We start from the raw sequence: 21,559 nt of genomic DNA on the forward strand, positions 1-21,559 counted from the left end.
CCGCAGCATGCTGGGTGCTCCAGGATGTGCCCCTCCACTACCACACCAGGGCTGCCCCCCTCCGTGGGCTCTGCTGACTGCCAATGCTGGAGGGAGCCCAGGCTGCTCCACGTCCTGCTGCAGCCTCCTCCTGCTCGGGCCCTGTCCGGAAGGACCGTGCTGCCTGAATGGGCTCCTTGTCCCACGGGCCCTGGGCAAACACAGCTTATCAGAGATGCTTTGGAGTCAAACCTCTCTTCCCTGTCCAGAGGAAATTTGCTCCCGCAATTAGGTCTGAGCAGCTGCCCGGGGACAAGCGCCTGCCTCATCGCGTCCCCTCTGAATGGCCTCATCCTGCTCAGGGTCAGGGCTAGCCCCTGCTGGGGCGAGGGGCATTGCAGGGACACTGCCTGGGAACAAGGCCTTTGGGGAGACTTGGCTGAGCCCCATGTGGGAATGGAAGGGGAGCTGGAGCCTTGCTGGTGATGGGGCACTGGCACCCGCCACGTGGGGGTCAGCTCTGCAGGGAAGGACCCAGGTGTCCGGGAGGGCATGGTGCCCCCAGACAGTGGCAAGGCATGGACCAGGGCAGGGCTTGTTACCTTGTGCTGTCTGTCCTCTCTCAGGGGCCATGGCTGGAGACTGGGACCAGTTTGGGGCCTGCAATAACTTGGAGATGGTCTGGGCTGGAGCTGTGCTCTTCGACCGCCCCCAGCAGCTCCTGCAAGCAGAGTCCTCATCCCCTGGTGCCCAGCATTCACCAGTGCTCCTCACGGCCAGTGCCTCCCAGTACCCTGATCACCCTCTGGACCTCAAGTTCTCAGTCACCCGGCTGTCCCCATTGCCCATGCCCCCCAGCTGTCCTCCTACCTTCCCGGTGTCCCCTAATGCCAGTGTCCCCAGTGCCTGAAGAAGAGGAGTCAGTCTCAGCGTGCCCGTTCACTCAAGGGACTGCAGAGGGGTCAGAAACAACTCTGCTTAGAGTCCCTTAATTTGAGGCTGCATCATCTCTGGGGGAGTCCTGGGGAGTAAGCCTGGCCTGGAAGGTGAGGGGCACTGGGAGACAGGGAGACATGGCTTTAGGGGCTGTTGGAGGATGGTTTCCTGCTGGGGAACTCACTGCAGGGTGTCTGACCGCCCCCTCGCCACCCCCTGATGCCTGGAGCCATCCCTGTGGAGCTGCCCTGTGCAGGAAGCTGGCCTGGTGCCGCAGAAGGTGGCTGGGTGAGTGGCGGAGGTGTGGGTCAGTCTCTGCCAGCGGTGGGCTCACTGCCAGGGCTGGTGCATGCCAAGCGTGGCTTTGCCCCTGGGCTCTCGGGGCGGGGTCAGTGGGGAGTCCTGCGAGAGATAAATCTTGCCCCTCACTTTCTCCAGCCTCATCCGGGACTGCGTAGACCACGGAGGAAGATGAAGATCGCCCTGCTCAGCATGGCCCTGCTCCTCGCCATGCTATGCCTCCCAGCAGATGCTCTGGTGAGCCCCAGTGCTATGGGGATGGGTTCCATGCTATGGGCAGCTCTTGGGGAGGAGACCCCACTGACCGGGGGCACTGCGCCCTCCCTGACACCTAGACTTTGGCAAAAACTCCATAAAGTGTCCAGGTGATCCCTCCACTCCTGGTCAGGTGTGTGGGATGCCCAAAGAGTCTGGAGATCCCTCTCCAGAGACCTCTGGGGACCCCTCCTAAGCCCACCGCCCCGACGCCTTTGGTCCGCACCAAGGTGTCCCTTTCCCTGGATCTCCTCCGTGTCCTGTCTAGGCTCCCCAGTGCCGTACCTTTCATCTCTTCCAATGCCTTTCTTTCATTCTTTCCTCTCAGTCCTCTGCCTTTCATCTAATCCATTGCTGTGGTGTCCCCTTCCTTTCACCCCCACTTCCAAATACCCCCCCAGCAGTCCTCCCAGTCCCCTCGTTTTGGTCCACCTCAAGCCTCTTCCTTCAGCCCACACCAATCACGTCACTTGAAGTCTCCACATTCGCTCTCTTTGAATTCCTTATCCCCTGACTTGCGTCCCACACGGTCCCATAACTTCAGCACCCCCAGCCCAGTAGTCCCTTGGGGTCTGCAAATTCCCTCTGTTCGAATCCCCTCTGTGCCCTGTCTTTTGGTCCCCACATCCTTGTCTCCATCCCCACCCGAGGTCCCTGCATCAACAGCTATTCCAGATGAAGCTGGGGAGCAACGGGTCTGTGGGGAGCAGAAGGGATTTTCCCTCGCAGACCGAGGGGAAGCCACGCAGTAGGGGTGACTGGGGACACCTGTGCCCCCTTCATCCTTCCACATCAAGCACCAATCCAGACTGACCCCCTCATTCTCCTTTCCTAGTTCCTGAAAGACTCTGAGTTTGCGGCAAGTGGAGGCTTTGATTTGGAAGTGAGTATCGGGGTGGCCTTGGGCTGGAGCCAGTCTTGAGAACTGCGGGGCCATTTGCCTTCCCCGTGCCCTGCCGTCACCTGCTGGGTTGAATTCATCCCGGCGCCCACTGAGGTCTCACGATCTCTCTCCTGCTGCAGCTGAAGTTTCTGCGAGGGAAGAGGGCTCTGCAGCCTGTGCCTGTCGAGGTGGTGGCAGCAGTGCGCAAGAAACGCCTGGCTGCAGATCTCTATGCCTAGGTGAGCAGCACTGGCGTGTCGCTGGCCCTGCAAAGGATCCTTTACTCCAGGAAACCCCAGAGGCCTCTGTGCTGGGCAGAACTTGTGTATGGCTGGGGGCAATAGAGGGCATTAGCCACGATCTGTCTCAGGATCATGGAATCACAGAATGTTTTGGTTTGGAGGGGACCCTAAAGGTCATCTAGTTTCAAGTCCCCTGCCATGTGCAGGGACACCTCCCAGCAGACCAGGTTGCCCAAAGCCCCATCCAAGCTGGCCTGGAGCACTTCCAGGGATGAGGCATCCACCACGTCTCTGGGCAACCTGCGCCAGAGCCTCACCACCCTCAGAGTGAAGAATTTCTTCTGAGTATCTAATCTAAACCTACCCTCTTTTAGTTTAAAACCATTACGCCTTGTCCTATCACTACACTCGCAGAGAAAGAGCCCCCCCCCATCTTTTCTGCAGACCCCCTTTAAGTACTGAGAGGCCACAATGAGGTGTCCCTGGCGCCTCCTCTTCTCCACGCTGGACAACCCCAGCTCCCTCAGCCTGTCTTCATAGGAGAGGTACTCCAGCTCTTTGATCATCACTGTGGCCCTCCTCTAGACTCATTCTAATAGGTCCATGTCCTCCTGGTGCTGGGGGCTCCAGAGCTGACCACAGGGCTCCAGGTGGGGTCTCACCAGAGCAGAGCAGAGCAGAGGGGGAGAATTACCTTCCTTGCCCTGCTGGCTACGCTGCTTTTGATGCAGCCCAGGGTACGGTTGCCTTTTGGGGCTGCAGGTGCACGTTGCTGGCTCACGTCAAGCTTCTCGTCAACCAGCACCCCGAGGTCCTTCTCCTCAGGGCTGTTCTCAATCTGTTCTTCACCTGGCCTGTGTTTGTCCTTGGGACTGCCCCAGCCCAGATGCAGGACCTTGCACTTGGCCTTGTTGAACTTTGTGGCTGGACAGAACCGTCCCTGGGCCTTATGCTCAGCAGGCTGGATGGACCCAGAGGCTTAGCATGCAGTGTAGGCAGGGGTTCTGATGCCATACAGACCCCCAGGATCCCCATAGGACTGGGTCCAGAGGTCTATGGGCACCCCAGGGTAGCTGCACGCTGGGCAAGGGGCTCTGGGTGCCGTACGGACCCCAAGAGAGCCGAGTCCTGCTGGGGGTGTACTGGGGGCTGGGGGTGGGCTACGATTCCCTGCTTCCTCCTCTGATCTTTTCAGAGACCTGGTGGGGACGAGGCCTCTCTCGTGTCCCCACGGATGCTGGGCGATCACGTCTTGCGCTTTGTCTTTCAGGCCCACAGATTGTGATGAACCCCCATCCTGTCGCCCCCCAGTTACATGAAGAGATGGTCATCCCTGGATCGTGCTGCCAGATCCTCTGGACGATATGGCCCATTTCCCCCCCATCTGCAATAAACACCTTCAGCAAAGCTACCTTGTATGTGTGCCTGTGTCCCCTCTCCTCTGCCGGTGACTAGAATGCCTGGGTCCTTTCTGGCAGCACCACCGCAGTGAGCAGACTGGCTGAGGGGAAAGCTGGGAGCCCAGAGGCCTGTGTTTCTCTGTTGGGCAGATTCCCCCTCCCTCGCTTCCCACCTGCCATATGCCCCCAGTTTAGGGCAGATCGGGGCAAAGTGAAGCATGGGACTAAGGGTGGATTCAAGAGAGGTGGCAGTACAGTGGAGGCTGTCTACGGGCCACCCGACCAGGAAGACCAAGCAGATAAGGCCTTTTATAGGCAGCTGGAAGCAACCTCACATTCACAAGCCCTGGTCTTCATGGGAGACGTCAACCACTGCACATCTGTTGGAGGGACAGCACAGCAGGGCGTAAGCAATCTAAGAGCTTCCCGGAATGCGTTGGTGATAACCTCCTCCTCGAAGAGTGTCGTGGTTTTACTCAGGTGGGCAGCTGAGCTCCACCACAGCTGCTCTCTCACTCCCACACCTCAAAGGGAAAGGGGGAGAAAATACGATGAAAAGGGCTCACGGCTTGAGATAAGGCCAAGGAGATTGCCACGGGCAATATGGACTCAGTGGAGAGAGATTAGAGAAATGTATTGCCTGTTACTAACAAGCTAGAGAAGTGAGAAACAGAGAAAACAAATTAAAACCACCTTCCACCCCATCTGCCCTCTTCCACCTGCTCCCCCCATGCAGCGCAGACAAACAGGGAATAGGGGTTGTGGTCAGTTTATGGCACTTTGTCTCCGCCACTCCTTCTCGGTCACTCTCTGCCCCTGCTCCAAAGTGGGATACCTCCCATGGGATGCAGTCCTTTCCAAAAAGAATCCTGCGTGTGCTTCCCACAGGCAGCAGCACCTCGAGAACTGCTCCAAGTATGGGTCCGTACCATGGGATCCATCCATCAGCCGCAAACTGCTCCAGGATGGGACCCCATGGGTGGCAGCTCCCCCCAGGTCCCCTGTTCCTGCAGAGGCTCCTCTCCATGGGCTGCAGATCTGACCTGGAGTCTGCTCCAGCAGGGGTTCTCCACAGGCCACAGCCTCCTTCAGGTCAGATCCATTGTGGGCTCCTTCCCTGGCTGCATCATGGAGCTCTGCGCCGCTGTGGTACACCATGGGCTGCAGGGCGACAGCCTGCTCCACCAGGTGCCTCTCCCTGTACAGGCCGCAAGGGAACTGCTGCTGTGAGCCTGGAGCACCCCCTGCCCTCCTGCTGTACTGACCTCGGTGTCTGCAGGGCCGTTTCTCACTCCTCTGTCTCACTGGTGCTGATGTGCAGCAGTTTTGTCTTTCCTTTCTTAAATCTGCTTTCTCAGAGGCATAGACTGCAGAGCCTGAGTTTATACAATATCAGTCCCCCCTTTTCTGGAAAATCTAGTAAATTCTTTTACTTAATACAAATATTTTTCTTCCCAGTCTTTATGATACGTACCCCTTGTAATACACAATAAATGTTTGTTCATTGCCCTTTGCATTATAAAACAAGGAGTTCTGTTTGAGGAACGGGAGTTGTGAAAACTCCCTGCTGAAGTAAGGAGCTGTATAATGCTTGGCTAGACACTATGAAAATTCTTTTGCTTAATGTAACAAAAAAGAGAACCCCCTCCCCTTCTCTCCTTCTGCATCTCAGTTGCCTCTTTTGTTCAAAGACACTGCTGCAAAGCTCACGTAACCATCTCCTGATAAGTTGCTGAACTAGTGTATCAACATCCTGCCTTCCTGTCTCACGCTGGGCCAACATGACCAAATAAAAAAAGAAGTTGAACCACAACGCCGAGGAAGACTATGGCCTTCATCTTCACGACCACCAGAGGGACAGAGACGACCCCCTAGCAACAGTGTGCGCAGTCGCAGAACATACCAGGATGTGCTGCGTAATCCCGGAATTACCAAGATATAAAAAGGGACCCTGGCGGGGGTGAGGTGCGCGCCATTGGCGGAGCCGAGACTCCCCGGCCGCCCAGCGCTGTTTTGCTTGCTGTTGCTTACTCAATGTGAGAAACACTCCGTAGCCAATAACTTAGGCTCAGGCGAGGATCTCAGTGAAGTAGAAATTTATTCGCGATTGCAATGGCGGGCGCCCCACAAGCAGGAGAGAGCGCATCTACTAGTTCCAAAACACAGTTTATATACCTTTTGATGGCAGGACCCTCCCCTGTTTCCCCACTGAGTGGGTAATCCAGATTCACAATCTATCTGATGCTTCACAAACAATGCATGGCCTTCAGTCGCCGGCCTGTTAAATTTCAAATCTCTTTTGACATTTTTACTGCTTGAAGTGGTAATGTTTCTTCACTTATCTGACTTGACTTGACACCATGATTTTCACCTAATTGTCCTAAGGAGTCTGATTGTCTGCATTTTACAAGGTCCCCTGCTAAACTTTCTTATCACTGTAAGCATATCTCAGTACCACATTCCCTCCTTCTAAACAATGTAACTCTGCAAAAACAACATTTCTATTCCCACAATTCCCCCCTTTTCTTTTTTTATAAACTGTTGGTTTTTGCAAAAACTCTTTTTATTTTTATTTATTTATTTATTTTAAGTGTAATTTGGTAAATATCTTCCTCTTCTTCACTTTCTTTGCTCTCCATTTCCTCTAATATCATTTTATCTGAGTAGGGTGGTGGATCTATGGTCATTTATTTCAATAATGTGGTTTCAATTAACCGCTGGACAAGTCCCCTTACAAAGGGGATAATGCAACAGCCAATAGCTGTCAAAACTCCTGCTACTATAATTGAGGATGTAAATATGGACATTACCATCCCTTTCCATTTACCAAACCAAGATTTCAACCATCCTGTGATGGAAGTGTCTGCTCCGGAATTTTCTGCCAATTCATTGGCAAGGGTGGTAAGCCCTTGCAATGCTCTTGTTACTGTGCCATCCGGGGCAGTATTGTTACGGCTAAAAGTACAACGGTTGCCCAGCATCACGTATACACCACCCTTCTCCACGAGCATCATATCTAATGCTATCCTGTTTTCCCAAGCCATTTTGCTGACGGCATCTCGTTGTTCAGCGATTCCTCTCATCGCATCCTTGGTATAATTGATGAATCTCTGCTGATTATAATAGAAATAATTAATCCAATCCACATTTTTATTGATTGTTACCCACCAGAACAGTAACTCAAACCCTGCAGCAATTTAATTTCTGGCTTTATGTTCATCCGGAACTCCTCTAGGTACCCCAATAGAATCTATGTACACTCTATCATCAAATGATATTCCTAAGCCTCCTTTACTTCTTCTGGGTATTTGTGATGTTTCTCTTTCAAATGCCAGGGTGAAGGGTATAGCTGATTGAACAAGTGCACAAGTGCCTTCCCAATTAGATGGTAGGGTGGACCGTAAGATCTTCCCTCCACCGTACCACCAGAGATCTGCCCTGGGGATCTCTAGTCTTGAGCAGTTTCCCATCAAGTCCTTGGTAGCACAAGGCAAATTGTCCCAGATGCCAGGTAGCACTCACACCCTGCCGTGAGAGGCAAGCTGTATGGTTACCTATAGCTGTAGAGAATGCAGGGGGAACTGTGATATTGTTATCATGCAAGAAACAGCAAAGAGAGACTTACAGGCCTCATTTCCCCAGGCAGTCTTTTCTTGGTACAATGCAATCATACATCGCATCCGTTGGGAGTCTTTGGTCCACCCCCATGGGAAGGGCACTATCTGGGCAATCGGTCATCCCGAGGCACAAGCATAGCAGTAGCTACGGTTGAGACTCTGGACAGTATATTTGACCCATTCTATCCAGGCATTCACATCCCCATACCCTATTTGAATCTCAAATGTTTGAACTGCCACATTTCAGAGGGCCTCCTGTTTACTCTCCTGTTTTCTCCTTGAGTTTCTCCCTTTCTCTGATGGCAATAGAGGATTGTTTCCATACAGCTATTCTCAATCTGGCTGTTGTGTCTCTCCCAGTTATTTGTTCTTTCTGCTCAATTGTCATTGGGCATTTAAATCTCCACAAGCTAACACCTCACAAGCATCAAATGTGACGGCTTGTGGTACATAACCCTCTGTCACAGTCACCCATATTTTGATGGGGTATCCCGTTTTTGCTATTATCTGGTCATGCCTTTTCCAAGTTACCAATTGACCGAGGCCTTCTCTGAGGCCTAGAATCACTAAAAACAAAATTAGTAATCAATTTTTCCCTGTCATTATTTTTAAACCTTAGGTTTCCAAATAATTATCGATACAAAAATAAGATGTACACTACTACTATAACAACCCCCCCCTTGGGAGCACTGCAGTTCGCTATAGGTCTGTCCTTTCTCTCAATCACAAGTCACACTCGTTAGTTACCTGTGAAAATAAAAGGTTCGTTTACAATTGTAAGCTCTTATCCTGCTCAGAGTCCACTACGAGATTTTTCTCTTCAATTTTAACTTCCAACAAGTCTTTTGTAGGAACAGCTTCCCAGGTACTAGCGTCGACAGATGCCTTCACTCGAGTATAGTGAGTCCAACCTTTTTCCGCAGTTCTTACGGCTGTTTCAGTGGTCAGTAATTGTCCTTCCCATTCAGGCCGGAGTTGACTCTTTCCAGGTCCGAATCAGGACCCAGTTTCCTGGGTGATGGTGGTGAATGGGGAATTCCAAAGGTGGGGTTTGAGCCAACAACCCACAGGTCCTGAGAGATGACAAAGAAGACAACCCCAGAATACAGTTCTTAAGAAAACTCTCTTGTTTTGAATTGTGGTATCTCATCCCTTCTGCCCAGATAGGGCAATCTGAACAGCATCTCATATGGTGAAATTCCTATATCCTTTCTTGGTGCTGTTTAAACCTGTAGGAGTAAGCATTTTACCCAAGGAAGTTGGGTTTCTAACACTAGTTTAGTTAATTGCTTCTTTAATGTCTGATTCATTCACTCCACCTTCCCAGCAAAGGAGGGGTGCCCGGGGCTGTGAAAATCCCACTCAATCTCTAAGGCCTGCTTTAACCCTTGCAGTAAAGCTTACACCCATCCAGTCACGTGCTCAATTAGGACAAACAAGTTACTCAGTAAAGTTTACCTGTATACTTTGGAAAGGTCAGACCCCTGGCTCCCGTCCCCCTCTAGATGGGTTACAGAACACCTTTTTATTTACCTTTTGACATATGGTACATCCTCTACATATGTGCTTCCCTAAAGTGTATATTCCTACACAGACATACTTTCTTAGCACAATATCACACATTGCTTGCACCTCCCAATGACTCTTTTGATGTAAAACAGTTAATATTTGCCTCATTATCACTTTATTCAGCATTTCTCTCCCATCAGGGAGTATCCGTTTTCCTTCAGACTTCATAGCTCCTGATTCCTTAAAAAAATCATTCTTTTAAAACTTTTTAGTTCTTTCTTAATTTTCAACAATTCCCTGAATCCTCTCTGTATTTATTCTTCATTTTCCCTCAGACATTAGATGCCTTAAATACCTGACTTCTCTTTCTCCATATTGAAACCTTTTTTTTTTTTTTTTTTAATACTCTCAAGCCCTGCTTTCCCAGAAAGTTGAATAGCTTGTTAGTAGCTTTCTTCACAACTCTTTTCTCCTGTCCTGACAATAGAAAATGATCCACATATTTGTAACATTAATACCTCCTTGGGAGGTTGTAATTGCTCCAAAATCTTTTTTAAAACTTACCCATATAGATAGGTGGCCCTGTAAACCCCCCGAGGTAAAATTGTCCACCTATATTGTTGCTTCCGCCCCCATTTCAGGGTCTTTCCAGTCAGAGGTGAATATATGTTTGCTCTCAGGGCCTGAGAGCACTCCATTAATTACACTGTTATTCCAGTCTAATAATTTACTAGTTGAATGCCCAATTTAATCATCAAATCCCTTCCCAACAAGTTAGTCTCTGCCTTGGATACATACAATAATTGCCCAGCGATCATTTTATTCCCTAGTCTTAGCTTGGTATCCCCCAAAACTGGCACTGTTATCCCAGCCCCTTCTACCCCCATCACTTTTTAGGGTTTCATTAGTTAATTTAATCCCTGATACTTTACAAGTCAGTAATGACCTAGGTACCCCAGTGTATTGGGTTTGATGGCAAGGTTCGGGGGCTGTGAGTGGGGGGGTGGGAAACTGCAGTGGCAGCCCTCGTGAGAAAAACCCAGAAGCCTCCCCGTGGCAGATAAGGGACAATTTCATCTGGCCCCAAAGGGGCCCACTGCTGCCCAGAGCCAAGCCATGAGCAATACAGTCCGTGCCTCTGTGAGAGCACATCCACGAAAACAAACAAAGAAACAAACAAAAACCTGCTGCTCAACAGCAGTTGGGAGAGCGAGAAACCCCCCCCGCAGACACCAAAGTCAGCGCAGAAGGAGGGGGAGGAGGCGCTCCAGGCGCTGGAGCCGAAGCCCCCCTGCGGCCGCTGGAGAGGCCCCTGGTGGAGCAGGCTGTTCCCCCCTCCTGTCCCCCTCCCCGATGCTTGGGAAACTGAACAAACACCACAACAAATATGCAAATATACCAAAACTTCTAGACTGTTACTTAGATAATGCCTACATCCTCTTTCCCTGCTCATTCAACTTCAAACAGCTCTGTTAAATATTACATGCCACACCTTTAACACCTTCAGCAACCCTTTTAACACTTCCTTCATCTTTCTCCAGACTGTACTTTTCTAATACCAGCACCGAAGGCTCAGTCAGGGGCCAACTTAATTCCATACCTTTTCCCTCCAAGATACTGAAACAACATATCAATATAGCATATTTCATCCCATTTTCCTTCTTTCCTCCTTCTTCCACTCCAGATATTCCTATTCGAAGTGGCCAGCCTGGCCACACTTAAAACATCTTATCAAAGCCTGTCTCTGCTAGGACTCGGGCCGCAACACAGGCAGCCTTCTTTGCCTGCCATTCCTTTATCTCTCTTCCCCTCCTTTCCATCCTGGCCCTGACTCCCTCTGAAGATTTTCTTCATCTTTCTCCAACCCTCTGCCTCACTACCCGCTGCACTGTCAATACCATTAGTTTTGATCTCTTTTTTCTTTTTTTCCTTCTTATCTCCCCTCCAGACACACGCCTCCAGGGCCTCCCACAGGAGGGTCCCCCAGAGACTGCTCACTACATCCCCCCACCTTCTGAAGCATTTTCTGTGTATTTTGCAAGGCTTTAATCACACAATGAACTTTCAAGAGCCCTTGGGATACTGGGTCATCAGGTCTCATCCCCAAGTACTTTCTCATTCTGACCCCAAGTCTCTCATATGATTTCTGTGTTGCACACTATTATTATTGCAGCCAGGATTGGCAAGTGGGTATTTCTGCCCTGCCAGTATTACCCCTGGTCCTGGAGGATGAGCTCTTTCCCATTCTTGTATAGCAGCTCTCCTCCTGATCATTCCCATTTCTTTCCCTGTAAACAACATACTTATAGACATAATTCCCTCCCCCAAGAGTATAAATAAGGTCGTAGGAACTGGTCTAATTGTTCAACTAGGCTGTTGGGGTCCTCGAATAAAGACTTCCTCTCCTTCTTAAAAGTCCTAACCTCTCTGCTGGTAAGGAGGAGGGGGTAGTTCACCTAAGAGGATACACAGTTAGTGTTAGTACTGTTAGTATCAGGGAAGGCAAAATTCTCAATATATCTTCTACCTTGTTCTAATTCTTGCCAGAGCCTAGAGTATGATACTTCTTTAGGGACAGTGTTAATTACAGTCCCTATCTCCCTTCCTGGAGTGACTGCTGCTGCCACCAGTTCAATATTAAGATTATAGGGAGCATAACTTGGCTCCTTCTCTGAAAAAGGAATCTTATTGTTTACACATAAATTTAAAGCCTGAATTTTCATCAGACCCATATTTTGGCCAAAATACTGCTGTTTCCTTAATTGGTTCTTTTGTCCAGACTGATACACAATATTTAACCCTTTTTTTTTTTTTTTTTTAATTATTTTTCTTTTACAATCCCTCTAATTTTGGGATTATGTTTCCAATTTCTTATCATTCTTCAGGAAGAACTATTAGTAGGCACTCCCCCAGGGATATCTCCCTGTACCACACACCAACGTACTGAAAGATGGGGGTGTACCGCCAAGCACTTCCCCGTGCCAGCGTTACCGCACACCTGAGTTTACCAGATTCCCTGGTGTACTTCCAAGCACTTCCCCGTGCAAGGATTACCGTACACCAGATTCCCCTGGTGTAGTGCCAGCACTTCCCCGTGCAAGGGCTTACCATACACCAGATCACCTGACCCCCAAGGCAATACTCAGTATTTCTGACCTTGGTCTGTGCACAGAGTTACCGGATCGATTCTTAAAAAAAACCCGGAGTGCCTACCTTCTTCCTTTCCCCACTACTTCACGGATCCTGCCTCTTTAACCAGTCTTGGGCCCTCTGGCGCAGAACCGCCACCGTCGATGCACAGGACCGCTGAAATCAGCGGGGCATGCCTTCCTACTGCTGCGGCGGTGGGGCTCCCCAGTAGGTGACTGGCTCCCGGACGAGCCCCCAAATTGTGAGAAACACTCCGTAGCCAATAACTTAGGCTCAGGCGAGGATCTCAGTGAAGTAGAAATTTATTCGCGATTGCAATGGCGGGCGCCCCACAAGCAGGAGAGAGCGCATCTACTAGTTCCAAAACACAGTTCATATACCTTTTGATGGCAGGACCCTCCCCTGTTTCCCCACTGAGTGGGTAATCCAGGTTCACAATCTATCTGATGCTTCACAAACAATGCATGGCCTTCAGTCGCCGGCCTGTTAAATTTCAAATCTCTTTTGACATTTTTACTGCTTGAAGTGGTAATGTTTCTTCACTTATCTGACTTGACTTGACACCATGATTTTCACCTAATTGTCCTAAGGAGTCTGATTGTCTGCATTTTACAAGGTCCCCTGCTAAACTTTCTTATCACTGTAAGCATATCTCAGTACCACATTCCCTCCTTCTAAACAACGTAACTCTGCAAAAACAACATTTCTATTCCCACACTCAATAAATTCCTTTCTATTATTAATGCAATGCTCTGAAAATTAATTAAGGGGGCAACTTACAACACCCCTCAATACCTTGCCATGCACTTTTGTCAAGGAAGCTAACATGGACATTCGTTGTAACAATTTCCAATTCCAAATACTACAAAAGGCAATATTAAACTTATTCCGGCCCTTGTTGGAGATGGGTGACCCAGTTACTAGCCAACCGGCCGACTGGAAGAGGTTCTTCACCCAGAGGGCAGTCGTGCACTGGCACCGGCTCCCCAGGGACGTGGTCCCGGACCAAGCCGGAGTTTAGGACTGTGCTCTTAGTCCTACGGGCTGAACTCTGGGGTAGGCCCGTGCGGGGCCCCTCCGCGCCCTCCTTGTCCGGGGCCCGCCGGCAGCCGCCTTGCGCCCTGCCGGCCGCCGGGGGGCAGCAGGCGGCGGCGGCGGCGCCTGGGGAAGGTTCGCGAGCTGCGGCGGCGGGGGCGCGATGGCCTCGGGCGGCGGGGGCCGGCGGCGGGAGCGGGCGCGGGGCCCGGGCAGCCTCCTGCCGGGCAGCCCGTCCCCGGGCAGCCCGTCCCCGGGCAGCCCGTCCCCCGCGCGCTCCCCTGGCCGGGGCCGCCTCTGCCGTCGGCGCCGCGGGCTGTGCGGGCTGTGCGGCTCGCCTGGCCGCCGGCAGCGGTGCGCGGGCCGGCGCCGGGAGCTGTGTCCGTGTCGGCAGCGGGGTGAGGGCCGGCCCCCCTCGGGGCCCCGTGTGCCGGGGCCGGCCCGGGCGGGGCTGCGGGGAGGTGCTGAGCGTCGTGTGCCTTGTCCCGTGGCAGAGCCCGCCTGCACGAGCGAGGACGAGGAGAGCGAGGAGGAGGACAGAGGTGGGTCCCGCCGGGCCTTGTCCCCCGGGGCCTGCGCGCAGGCCGCAGGGCCGGCACCCCCGGGGCCGGGCTGGGGGAGCGGCAGCTCCCGGAGCCTCGGCAGCAGGCGAGGGCAGCGGAGGCGTGGGCCGGGGCAGGGTGCCAGGCTGCCGTGAAGTCCAGCCGGGTTCCTCGGGACTGAGGTAGGTTGCGCAGGAGAAGAGCTCGGCGAAGAGCCGGCGGTGGCAGGGGCGGTGGGGGCGGATGGCTGGAGAGCCCCGTGTGTGTGGGACGGGGGGCCCGAGGGGAGGCTTCTCCTGGGCACCGGGGCTTGTCACGAGCCCGCGCCTTCTCTAGTGGACTTGGCGGAGAGCTCGCTGTTGAACAAGCTGATCCACACGTCCCTCGTGGAGTCCAGCCATCACGTGGAGATCCTGCAGCAGGACCCCAGCTCGCCTCTCTTCTCGGTGAAAAGCTTTGAGGAGCTGCCCCTGTGAGTAGGCGGCAGCCCCGAGGCAGGCGGGCTTTGGAGCTGCCCCTGGGCGCTGTTAGCCGTTCCTTGTGGAACGGTCGCTTTTGGTGCTTTTGGGCAGGAAGAAGGAGCTCTTGCAGGGGGTCTACGCCATGGGCTTCAACAGGCCGTCCAAGATCCAGGAGACAGCTCTGCCAATGCTGCTGGCCCATCCGTGAGTACCGGGGCCGCCCGGGTGAGCAGAGCGGTACCACCACCGCCTTGGCTCCCCTGCGGCACCGTGGCGTCGGGGTGCCGGTGCGGGGACGCCAAGCCTTTGTGCTCGGCTAAGCAGCCTTTGCCTTGCAGGCCCCAAAACCTGATTGCACAGAGCCAGTCAGGGACAGGGAAAACGGCAGCTTTTGTGTTGGCGATGTTGAGCAGAGTTAACGGTGCAGAGAAGTACCCGCAGGTAACGTAGGAAGGGGAAAGGCCATGCGGCAGGGGTTTGGCTGCACCCTCAAGCCGCTGTCCGTGGACAGAGCTCTGGTTTTGTCCCAGTCTCAACGGTGGTCTAGCCGCTGTAGCCGCTGTAGTGGGCTGGTAAACACCCAGGTAGCGTCCCAGCAGCAGGGAGGTTGGATAGAAAGCTTGGGAGCAGATGCAGCTGCCAGCTAAAGGAGGGTACTTTTACTGGGTAGCAGTGGATTTAGCCAGGCCCTAGGTATCCTGACGTTCTGTTTTGAGGAGCATGCAGCCAGCTTTGAGAAGCACGTGCAGAGACTCCAGCTGTTTGCTGTGACTTGCGCTAGTTTCTGGTGCCGTAAAAGCTCCTGAGAAGGCAAGGCACCTCTCTGGGTTCAGAAGCACCTACGCAGGCTGGGTGCTGCACTTCGAAGTCTTGAGTCTCAAGCATCCTATGTAATTTAAACTCTCAGTTGAAAGCTGGGCACAGAAGCAAATGGCACTGTGCCTGAGGAAACAAATTTCCTTAGCAGAAATCACGGGATCCCAGAACGGGCGAGGTTGGAAGGGCCCTCTGACGCTCATCTAGTCCAACTCCCCTGCTGATCAGGATCACCTAGAGCACACTGTGCAGGATGGCATCCAGGCGGGTTTAGAATGTCTCCAAAGAAGGAGACTCCACAGCCTCTCTGGGCAGCCGGTTCTGGCGCTCTGTCACCCTCACAGTAAAGAAGGGACCTCTCCTAGTAGCTGCCTTGAGTCCCTTCTGCCTTCAGCTGTACCTTCCAGGTTACCTTCCAAAGCTGCAAATGCGACTGCCGTTGCTGATCCCTCTGCAGATTTGGAAGAGTTTAGCGGTGAGATTTCAGCGTGCTGAGCTTTCCGTTCCTTTGAAATGCCTTCTCGTTTGCGTAGGGTATGCCATGCCAGGGGCACTGCGTGCTTTTAAAAGATGTGGCTCTTGTCTGACAGCTGTCTTATCTCTCAGTGCCTCTGCTTGGCTCCAACCTACGAGCTGGCCCTGCAGATCGGACATGTGATCGAGAAGATGGGTCAGTTTTGTGCCGACATCAGGGTTACGTACGCTGTTCAGGGAAACAGAGGTGAGTCCAGCCCTGCTGAGCGGAGCTGCGGGCGGTGTAACAGTCCTGTAAGGAGCTAGCGGGATGCTGTGAGAGCTGTGAACTAGCGGGAGCTGTGCGGAGCTCTGAAGGCACATGAAACGGCGTGTGAATTCCCGTGCCTTCTAAGGAGTCATTCTCGTGACCGCTGTCTCCTTTCAGAGGTGGGGCACCCCTTTTGCTGGTTTCCACCTGACAAGGCGTCAGGGAAGCGTCAGCCCTGCTTGATGGCTCCCTGCAATTTTAAGCTCCTGAGCTCCGCTTTGCAATGACCCCCTCAAAGGCATTGCTAGGCAGTCCGAAGCTGACGCAGCAGGGTTGGAACCATGCTCAAGCAGTCGGAACATAGCAGATGTTGAGTCCCTGTCTCTCTGGATACTACCCTGCTCATTCGCAGCCAGGTGTGTGTGGCCGAGAAACATAATGCTCCTTGCACTGAGGTGGTGTGATACGATTTCTCCTCCTGCAGTTCTGCCAGGCGCCTTGCTGGAGGAGCAGATTGTCATCGGGACTCCTGGGACAATGCTGGACTGGTGTTTCAAACGGCGAGTGGTGAATATGAAGAGAATCAGCCTGTTTGTGCTGGATGAAGCTGACGTAATGATGGACCGTCAGGGCTTCTCGTACCAAAGCATTCGCATTCAGAGGTGAATACCAGTGCTGGCTTGTGTCCTGCCACAATTTGAGATAGTCAAATGCGGTGTTTCGAGATGCCCTTAGATACATTGGGTAGCGAAAGAAATAGAAGAGGAGAGACAGGAAAAGACAAGAGAGAGAGGGAGAGAGAGGAAGAAAGAAATCCACTTTGTGTGGAAGAAACTGCAGAACAAGGGAGCCAAAGAAATTGTCTCTGACTGCTACATCCCTTGGATGTCCTTGGCCAGACGTAGCTTTGCTCCTGATCAGAACGTAGACAAGTAAATCCTCCTCCCCCACTTTTTGCTGGTTGCTCAGCTTTGAAAAACTCTGTGGGCCATGAAGGTCTTTACAGAGTGAATGACAGGGCTTGAAATGTAGCTCGAGAATCAGGGGATACGGGGACCTGTCCTTGGCACGTGGAAATGCTGTGTGTGAGCGGTGTCTGCGGGTGCAAAGAAGGAGGCCAAGTGTTAATTGGGTGTTTTTTCCTCCGATAGTAGATAGCCTTTTGGAATAATAATACTGCAAATGCAGAGTAGCTTATTCCGACAGGCCTCTTCCGTAGGGCTGACTCATTCTGGAGTGCTGTGCTGTGCTGCGCTGAGTGAGGAATGGCCCTCCCTGGATGGAGGAATCCCTTTGTTTCCAAAGCCTGTTCATCCAGAGGTAGCTTGTAGCATGCCTCAGGGGTAACAAGTCCTTTTTGTGCTCTAGGGCTTTACCGAGGGGCTGCCAAATGCTGCTTTTCTCTGCAACCTTCAAGGAAACAGTGTGGAATTTTGCAAAGCAAATTATCTCCAACCCCATCATAATAAAGCTCCGTCAGGAAGAGCTGACCCTGAGCAATATCAGGCAGTACTACTTTGTGTGCAGGAACAGAGAGGAGAAGTACGAGGCCCTGTGCAACATCTACGGCAGCATCACCATTGGGCAGGCTATGATATTCTGCCAGGTAAAGCAGCTAGTTTGCCAGGAGAGAGTGGTGGTGTCCTTGCAGTCAGTGGTTTGTAAACGATCCGTCTTACAGCGTGGCCTCAGTACTTCTGCTGAGACCATCAAAAGGAAGGGAGGGATGGGAAGCACCTGGGCAGCACTTAAAGGACAGCCCTTCTGGCACAGCCATTAGATTGGCTGGAGCTGAGCGTGAAAGCACGGGCACGATGACTTGCAGCAAGTGCAGCCTTTAAAAGAGGTGTTCTAGCAGCATCTGTCGTGACGGTTGAGATCCCGTTTGCCTGGCTTCCCCAGGGAGCATTGCATAGGAAGCATACTGTGTTTCCTTGCCCTTTGCACTTTGTGTTGGGCTTCTTGCTCGCCTGCATCGCTCTGGTCTTCTTTGGAGGCTCTGCCTGTTAAAAAGCAGCAGGGGCTCAACTGAAAGGATTTAGGGGAAGCTTAGCAGTGAAGGATAGGCAATGACTGAGAGGAGCAGCAGCAGCAGAGCTGCTGCAAAAGCTCCTCCTGCCTCTCCCACGCATCTAGACTCGCAGGAGTGCGGACTGGCTGTCGGTGGAGATGAGCAAAGATGGGCACCAGGTCGCCATGCTGACGGCAGAGCTGACCATAGTGCAGAGGGCCGATGTGATTCAGAGATTCCGCGATGGGAAGGAGAAGGTCCTCATCACCACAAACGTCTGTGCTAGAGGTAGCGTATCCTGAAAAGCAACACCCTGGCAGCGTCTGCAGTGTGGGAATCCCCTTGCTTTGCCCCATGGCCCATCAACTCACAGGGGACACACGATGCTGCTTTGTTTCTGGTGACACAACCCGTGCTCCGTGGCCTCTCCATGTAGGTCTTTTGTTGCCTTGACATGTCATTGTAGTGTGTGCTGCAGAGCCAGGGCTGACCGCTTTATGCTGCAAGTGGACTAGCCCCGATCTGGACGCAGGTGATTGCCTTCGGATCTGTGGGAGCCTGGTTGCGAGAAACCTCTCTGTCTTTCAGGGATTGATGTGGCACAAGTCACCATCGTGGTGAACTTCAGCCTCCCTGTTAATCAGGAGAAGCAGCTGGATTTTGAGACCTACCTGCACCGCATTGGTCGAACGGGCCGCTTTGGGAAGAAGGGCATTGCCTTCAACATGGTGGAAAGGCAGACCACGTACCTCGTGCACAGTATAGAGGAGCATTTCCGTGAGTATCCTTGTGCCCAGCTCTGAGACGCTGCGAAGAGCTGAGGGACACGTGGATGAGGAGTGCATTGGGAAGCGTTAAGGGATGTCAGGAGCGTGGCCACCTCTTGCAGCTGCTCTCTTGGGCACGGACCCCACCCACGCACCTGATACCCTGGCGTGGACCCGAGGTACCCCACAGTCACTAGCTGGCCCAGGCTGAAGTTTGCGGGTGAATGCACACACACATACCCCCTCCATACCCACACAGTCTGTAGGAGGTACAGATGCTCACCTCTGCCTCCAGCAGCTGTCACTTCGAGTTCATCATGTACACGCACACACAGTCGCAGTCACTCCGGTGCCCCCCAGCAGATGTTTTTTTGGATGCACAGCATCCCCAGCCCAGTGGCTGGGAGTTGAAGAACCGTGCTTGCTGCAGCATCTGCAGTGAGACCCCTGCAGTGGCTCCAGTAGGTGGCAGCCGAGGCCAAGGGCAGCCTTGTCCCTGTCTGACTGCAGGAGTTGGCACCAGTTTTCATTCATGCACGGGTCTCAGCAGTAGCTGGTGAGAAGGTACTGCTGTTCTGCTGTACGCACGCACGTACACACACACACACACATACCAGGGATTGAGTGTGAGATCACAGGGAGACAGAAGTGGGAAAAGATTTAAGCAGGCGTAAGACTACAAGACAGACCGTGGCGATCAGTGTCGGGGCTAAACCAAAGAAGCACACAGACTAGCCCCATTTCACATGCAAGTGGCCGCTTCTATGCCCTTTCCTGCTTACCCCCTCTCTGCACGTCCCACCTCCCTTTCCTCCTGCACGTCCCATCCTGGGTTTGTACAGCCCTCCCAGTTCCCACACCCCTTCCAGTCCAGGTCCCCCTGGCTCACAGCCTTACCAGCTGTAAAGTGCAGGTGGTTCTTCTGGGAAGCGGCAGCTGTAGTTTCTCGATAGCCCACCAATGAGTGTGAGTGGTGAGGTTAGTTTCTCGTCATTGTCTCATTGGTTTTGTCAGGTCTGTGTCAGGTGTTTTGTTGCTTGTTTCCTCCTTTTCCCACGTTGCCCAGTTGCCAAGGTCCTTGATCGGATAACCTCTGTGGAATAAACACTCTGAGCTCCATCAGTCAGTGTGACTGATCAGTTTGGGTTCCCATCACTACATACGTCCCTTATCATTTGTCGGTCAGGTTTGTGTCTGTTGTGCTCTCTCAAAGTTTGATTATCTTTTGAACTCCGCAGTGTGGAAATGCCATGCTGAGCACTTTGGGTAGCTTTTCAGCCCAGAGCGAGGTTAGCACGTGCACTGAGCCAGGAAGCCGTATCCCAGAGGTGGCCAGTTGGTCCTGAGATAGCTGGAATCTGTGTCACTTCTACCTCTACCTCTACTCAACTGGGTTTGATGCAAACAGCTGGGCAGGTTTCTAACCTCTCACCTCCGGCCACATTCTGAACAGCTCACAGCTTGTTTTATGTCATCTGTGGAAGGCAGAGCCGAGAGTCCTGGGCATGGCTGCCAGGGTTTGCCACTGCTAGCAGCCCCCGAGCAGCAGTGCTATGCCTTTGCCAACTCCTGGGCAGGCACTGACATTTGTTTTCTTTCTTCAGAGACCGAGATCAAGAGGCTTGACCCAGATGACATGGACGAGCTGGAACAGCTGGACAACTGAGCAAAATGTCAGGATTTGCTCCAGTGAATCCAAGTTTTGGTTTAACATGGATGGGAAAAGGTTTGGGAAATCTCCCAGTTTTCTTCAAAGTTCCTGAAGATGCTTGGTTTTGTTGTGATGTTTTACAAAATGGGAAGATGGGAGGGGAGCGGGGGGGGAGTGGGGGGAAAGACACACACGACCCTCATCCCTCAAAGTTTTGGGATTCTTGCGATTGTTTTTCTGGTAATAAAACTTCCTTGGTTTGTCTCTGAGGTTTTTACAGCCATAATTTTGTGTGTCATGATGAATCACCTGAAAACAGAACATGCAGGGGTTTAACAACATGGACCGTTTGGAGCGAGTCCAGAGGAGGGCCACGAGGATGATTGCAGGGCTGGAGCATCTCTCCGATAAAGACAGAGAGCTGGGGGTGTTTGGCCTGGAAAAGAGCAGGGTTTGGGGAGACCTTACAGCAGCCTTCTAGTACCTAATGGGGGGCCACAAGGAAGCTGGAAAGGGAGTCTATCAGTGAATGTAGTGACAGGACAAGGAGTAATGGATTTCAACACAGGGCTCCAGGTGTCCCAAGGCCCGTGGTCGGTGTTGAAAACAGAGGCAAAGAAGACATTAGATGTCTGCTTTGTCTGTGACCCTATTTGTGAGGTGAATAATAGACCAATGTTACTTGTAGTCCCTTTTTTGGTGTTGACATACTTTAAAAAGCCCTTTTTGTTGCCTCCGACAGTACTGGCCAGCTTCAACTCCGAGTTTTGGCCGCACTTTTCTCCTTCCAGGCACACAGCATTTCTGTTGTCCTCCCTTGTCACTTGAACTTGCCTCCAGTGTCCATAGACTTTCCTTTTCCGCCTAAGTTATAGAAGAAGATTCCTGCTCAGCCAAGCCAGCGTTCTGTCCTTCTTGTTTAACATCTAACACTTTGGAATCACCTGCTCCTGTGCTCTTAAGAGATGGCTCTTAAAAAGTGACCAGCACTGACGGACTCTGACACCTTCAGAAACAGATTCCCAAGGGACCTTATGAAGTGGTTAATAGCCTGACATCTGTTCTTCTCATATCCAAGGATGACATTTTGAGTGGAGTTTTTCTCCTGTCACCAAAGATTTTAAACTCAACTACTTCATGGTCACTTTGGCCAAGACAGCCACAAATTGCCACTTTACCTTCTCTGTTTACAAACAACAAATCCTGGAGGCACCTTTCCCCTTCGTGCCTGTACCAAGAAGTTAGCTTCAGTGTGCATTAGTTATTTCTGCGGCAGGCAGG

General features: G+C 52.2%; 1 protein-coding gene across 3 annotated transcripts; it reads left to right on the forward strand.

Annotated features, from left to right (window-relative positions):
- Positions 1–13,344: 13,344 nt before the first annotated feature.
- Positions 13,345–20,422, forward strand: LOC309891111 (ATP-dependent RNA helicase DDX25-like). 3 transcript variants are annotated; one of them, XM_082785494.1, is made up of 11 exons: positions 13,345–13,704; positions 13,801–13,848; positions 14,185–14,320; positions 14,421–14,513; positions 14,648–14,750; positions 15,732–15,846; positions 16,334–16,511; positions 17,218–17,455; positions 17,986–18,148; positions 18,449–18,637; positions 20,232–20,422. In XM_082785494.1, the coding sequence occupies exons 1-11, from the start codon at positions 13,470–13,472 to the stop codon at positions 20,291–20,293; spliced, it is 1,560 nt and encodes a 519-aa protein (XP_082641620.1). In that variant the 5' UTR covers positions 13,345–13,469; the 3' UTR covers positions 20,294–20,422. The 3 variants fall into 3 exon arrangements, with proteins under 3 accessions (XP_082641620.1, XP_082641619.1, XP_082641621.1); XM_082785493.1 differs by having other exon boundaries at positions 13,345–13,848; XM_082785495.1 differs by lacking the exons at positions 17,986–18,148; positions 20,232–20,422 and having other exon boundaries at positions 13,345–13,848; positions 18,449–18,625.
- Positions 20,423–21,559: the final 1,137 nt, after the last annotated feature.

This window comes from Aythya marila (assembly GCF_965140915.1).
Source record: "Aythya marila genome assembly, contig: HAP1_HAP1_SCAFFOLD_459, whole genome shotgun sequence".
NCBI lineage: Eukaryota > Metazoa > Chordata > Aves > Anseriformes > Anatidae > Aythya > Aythya marila.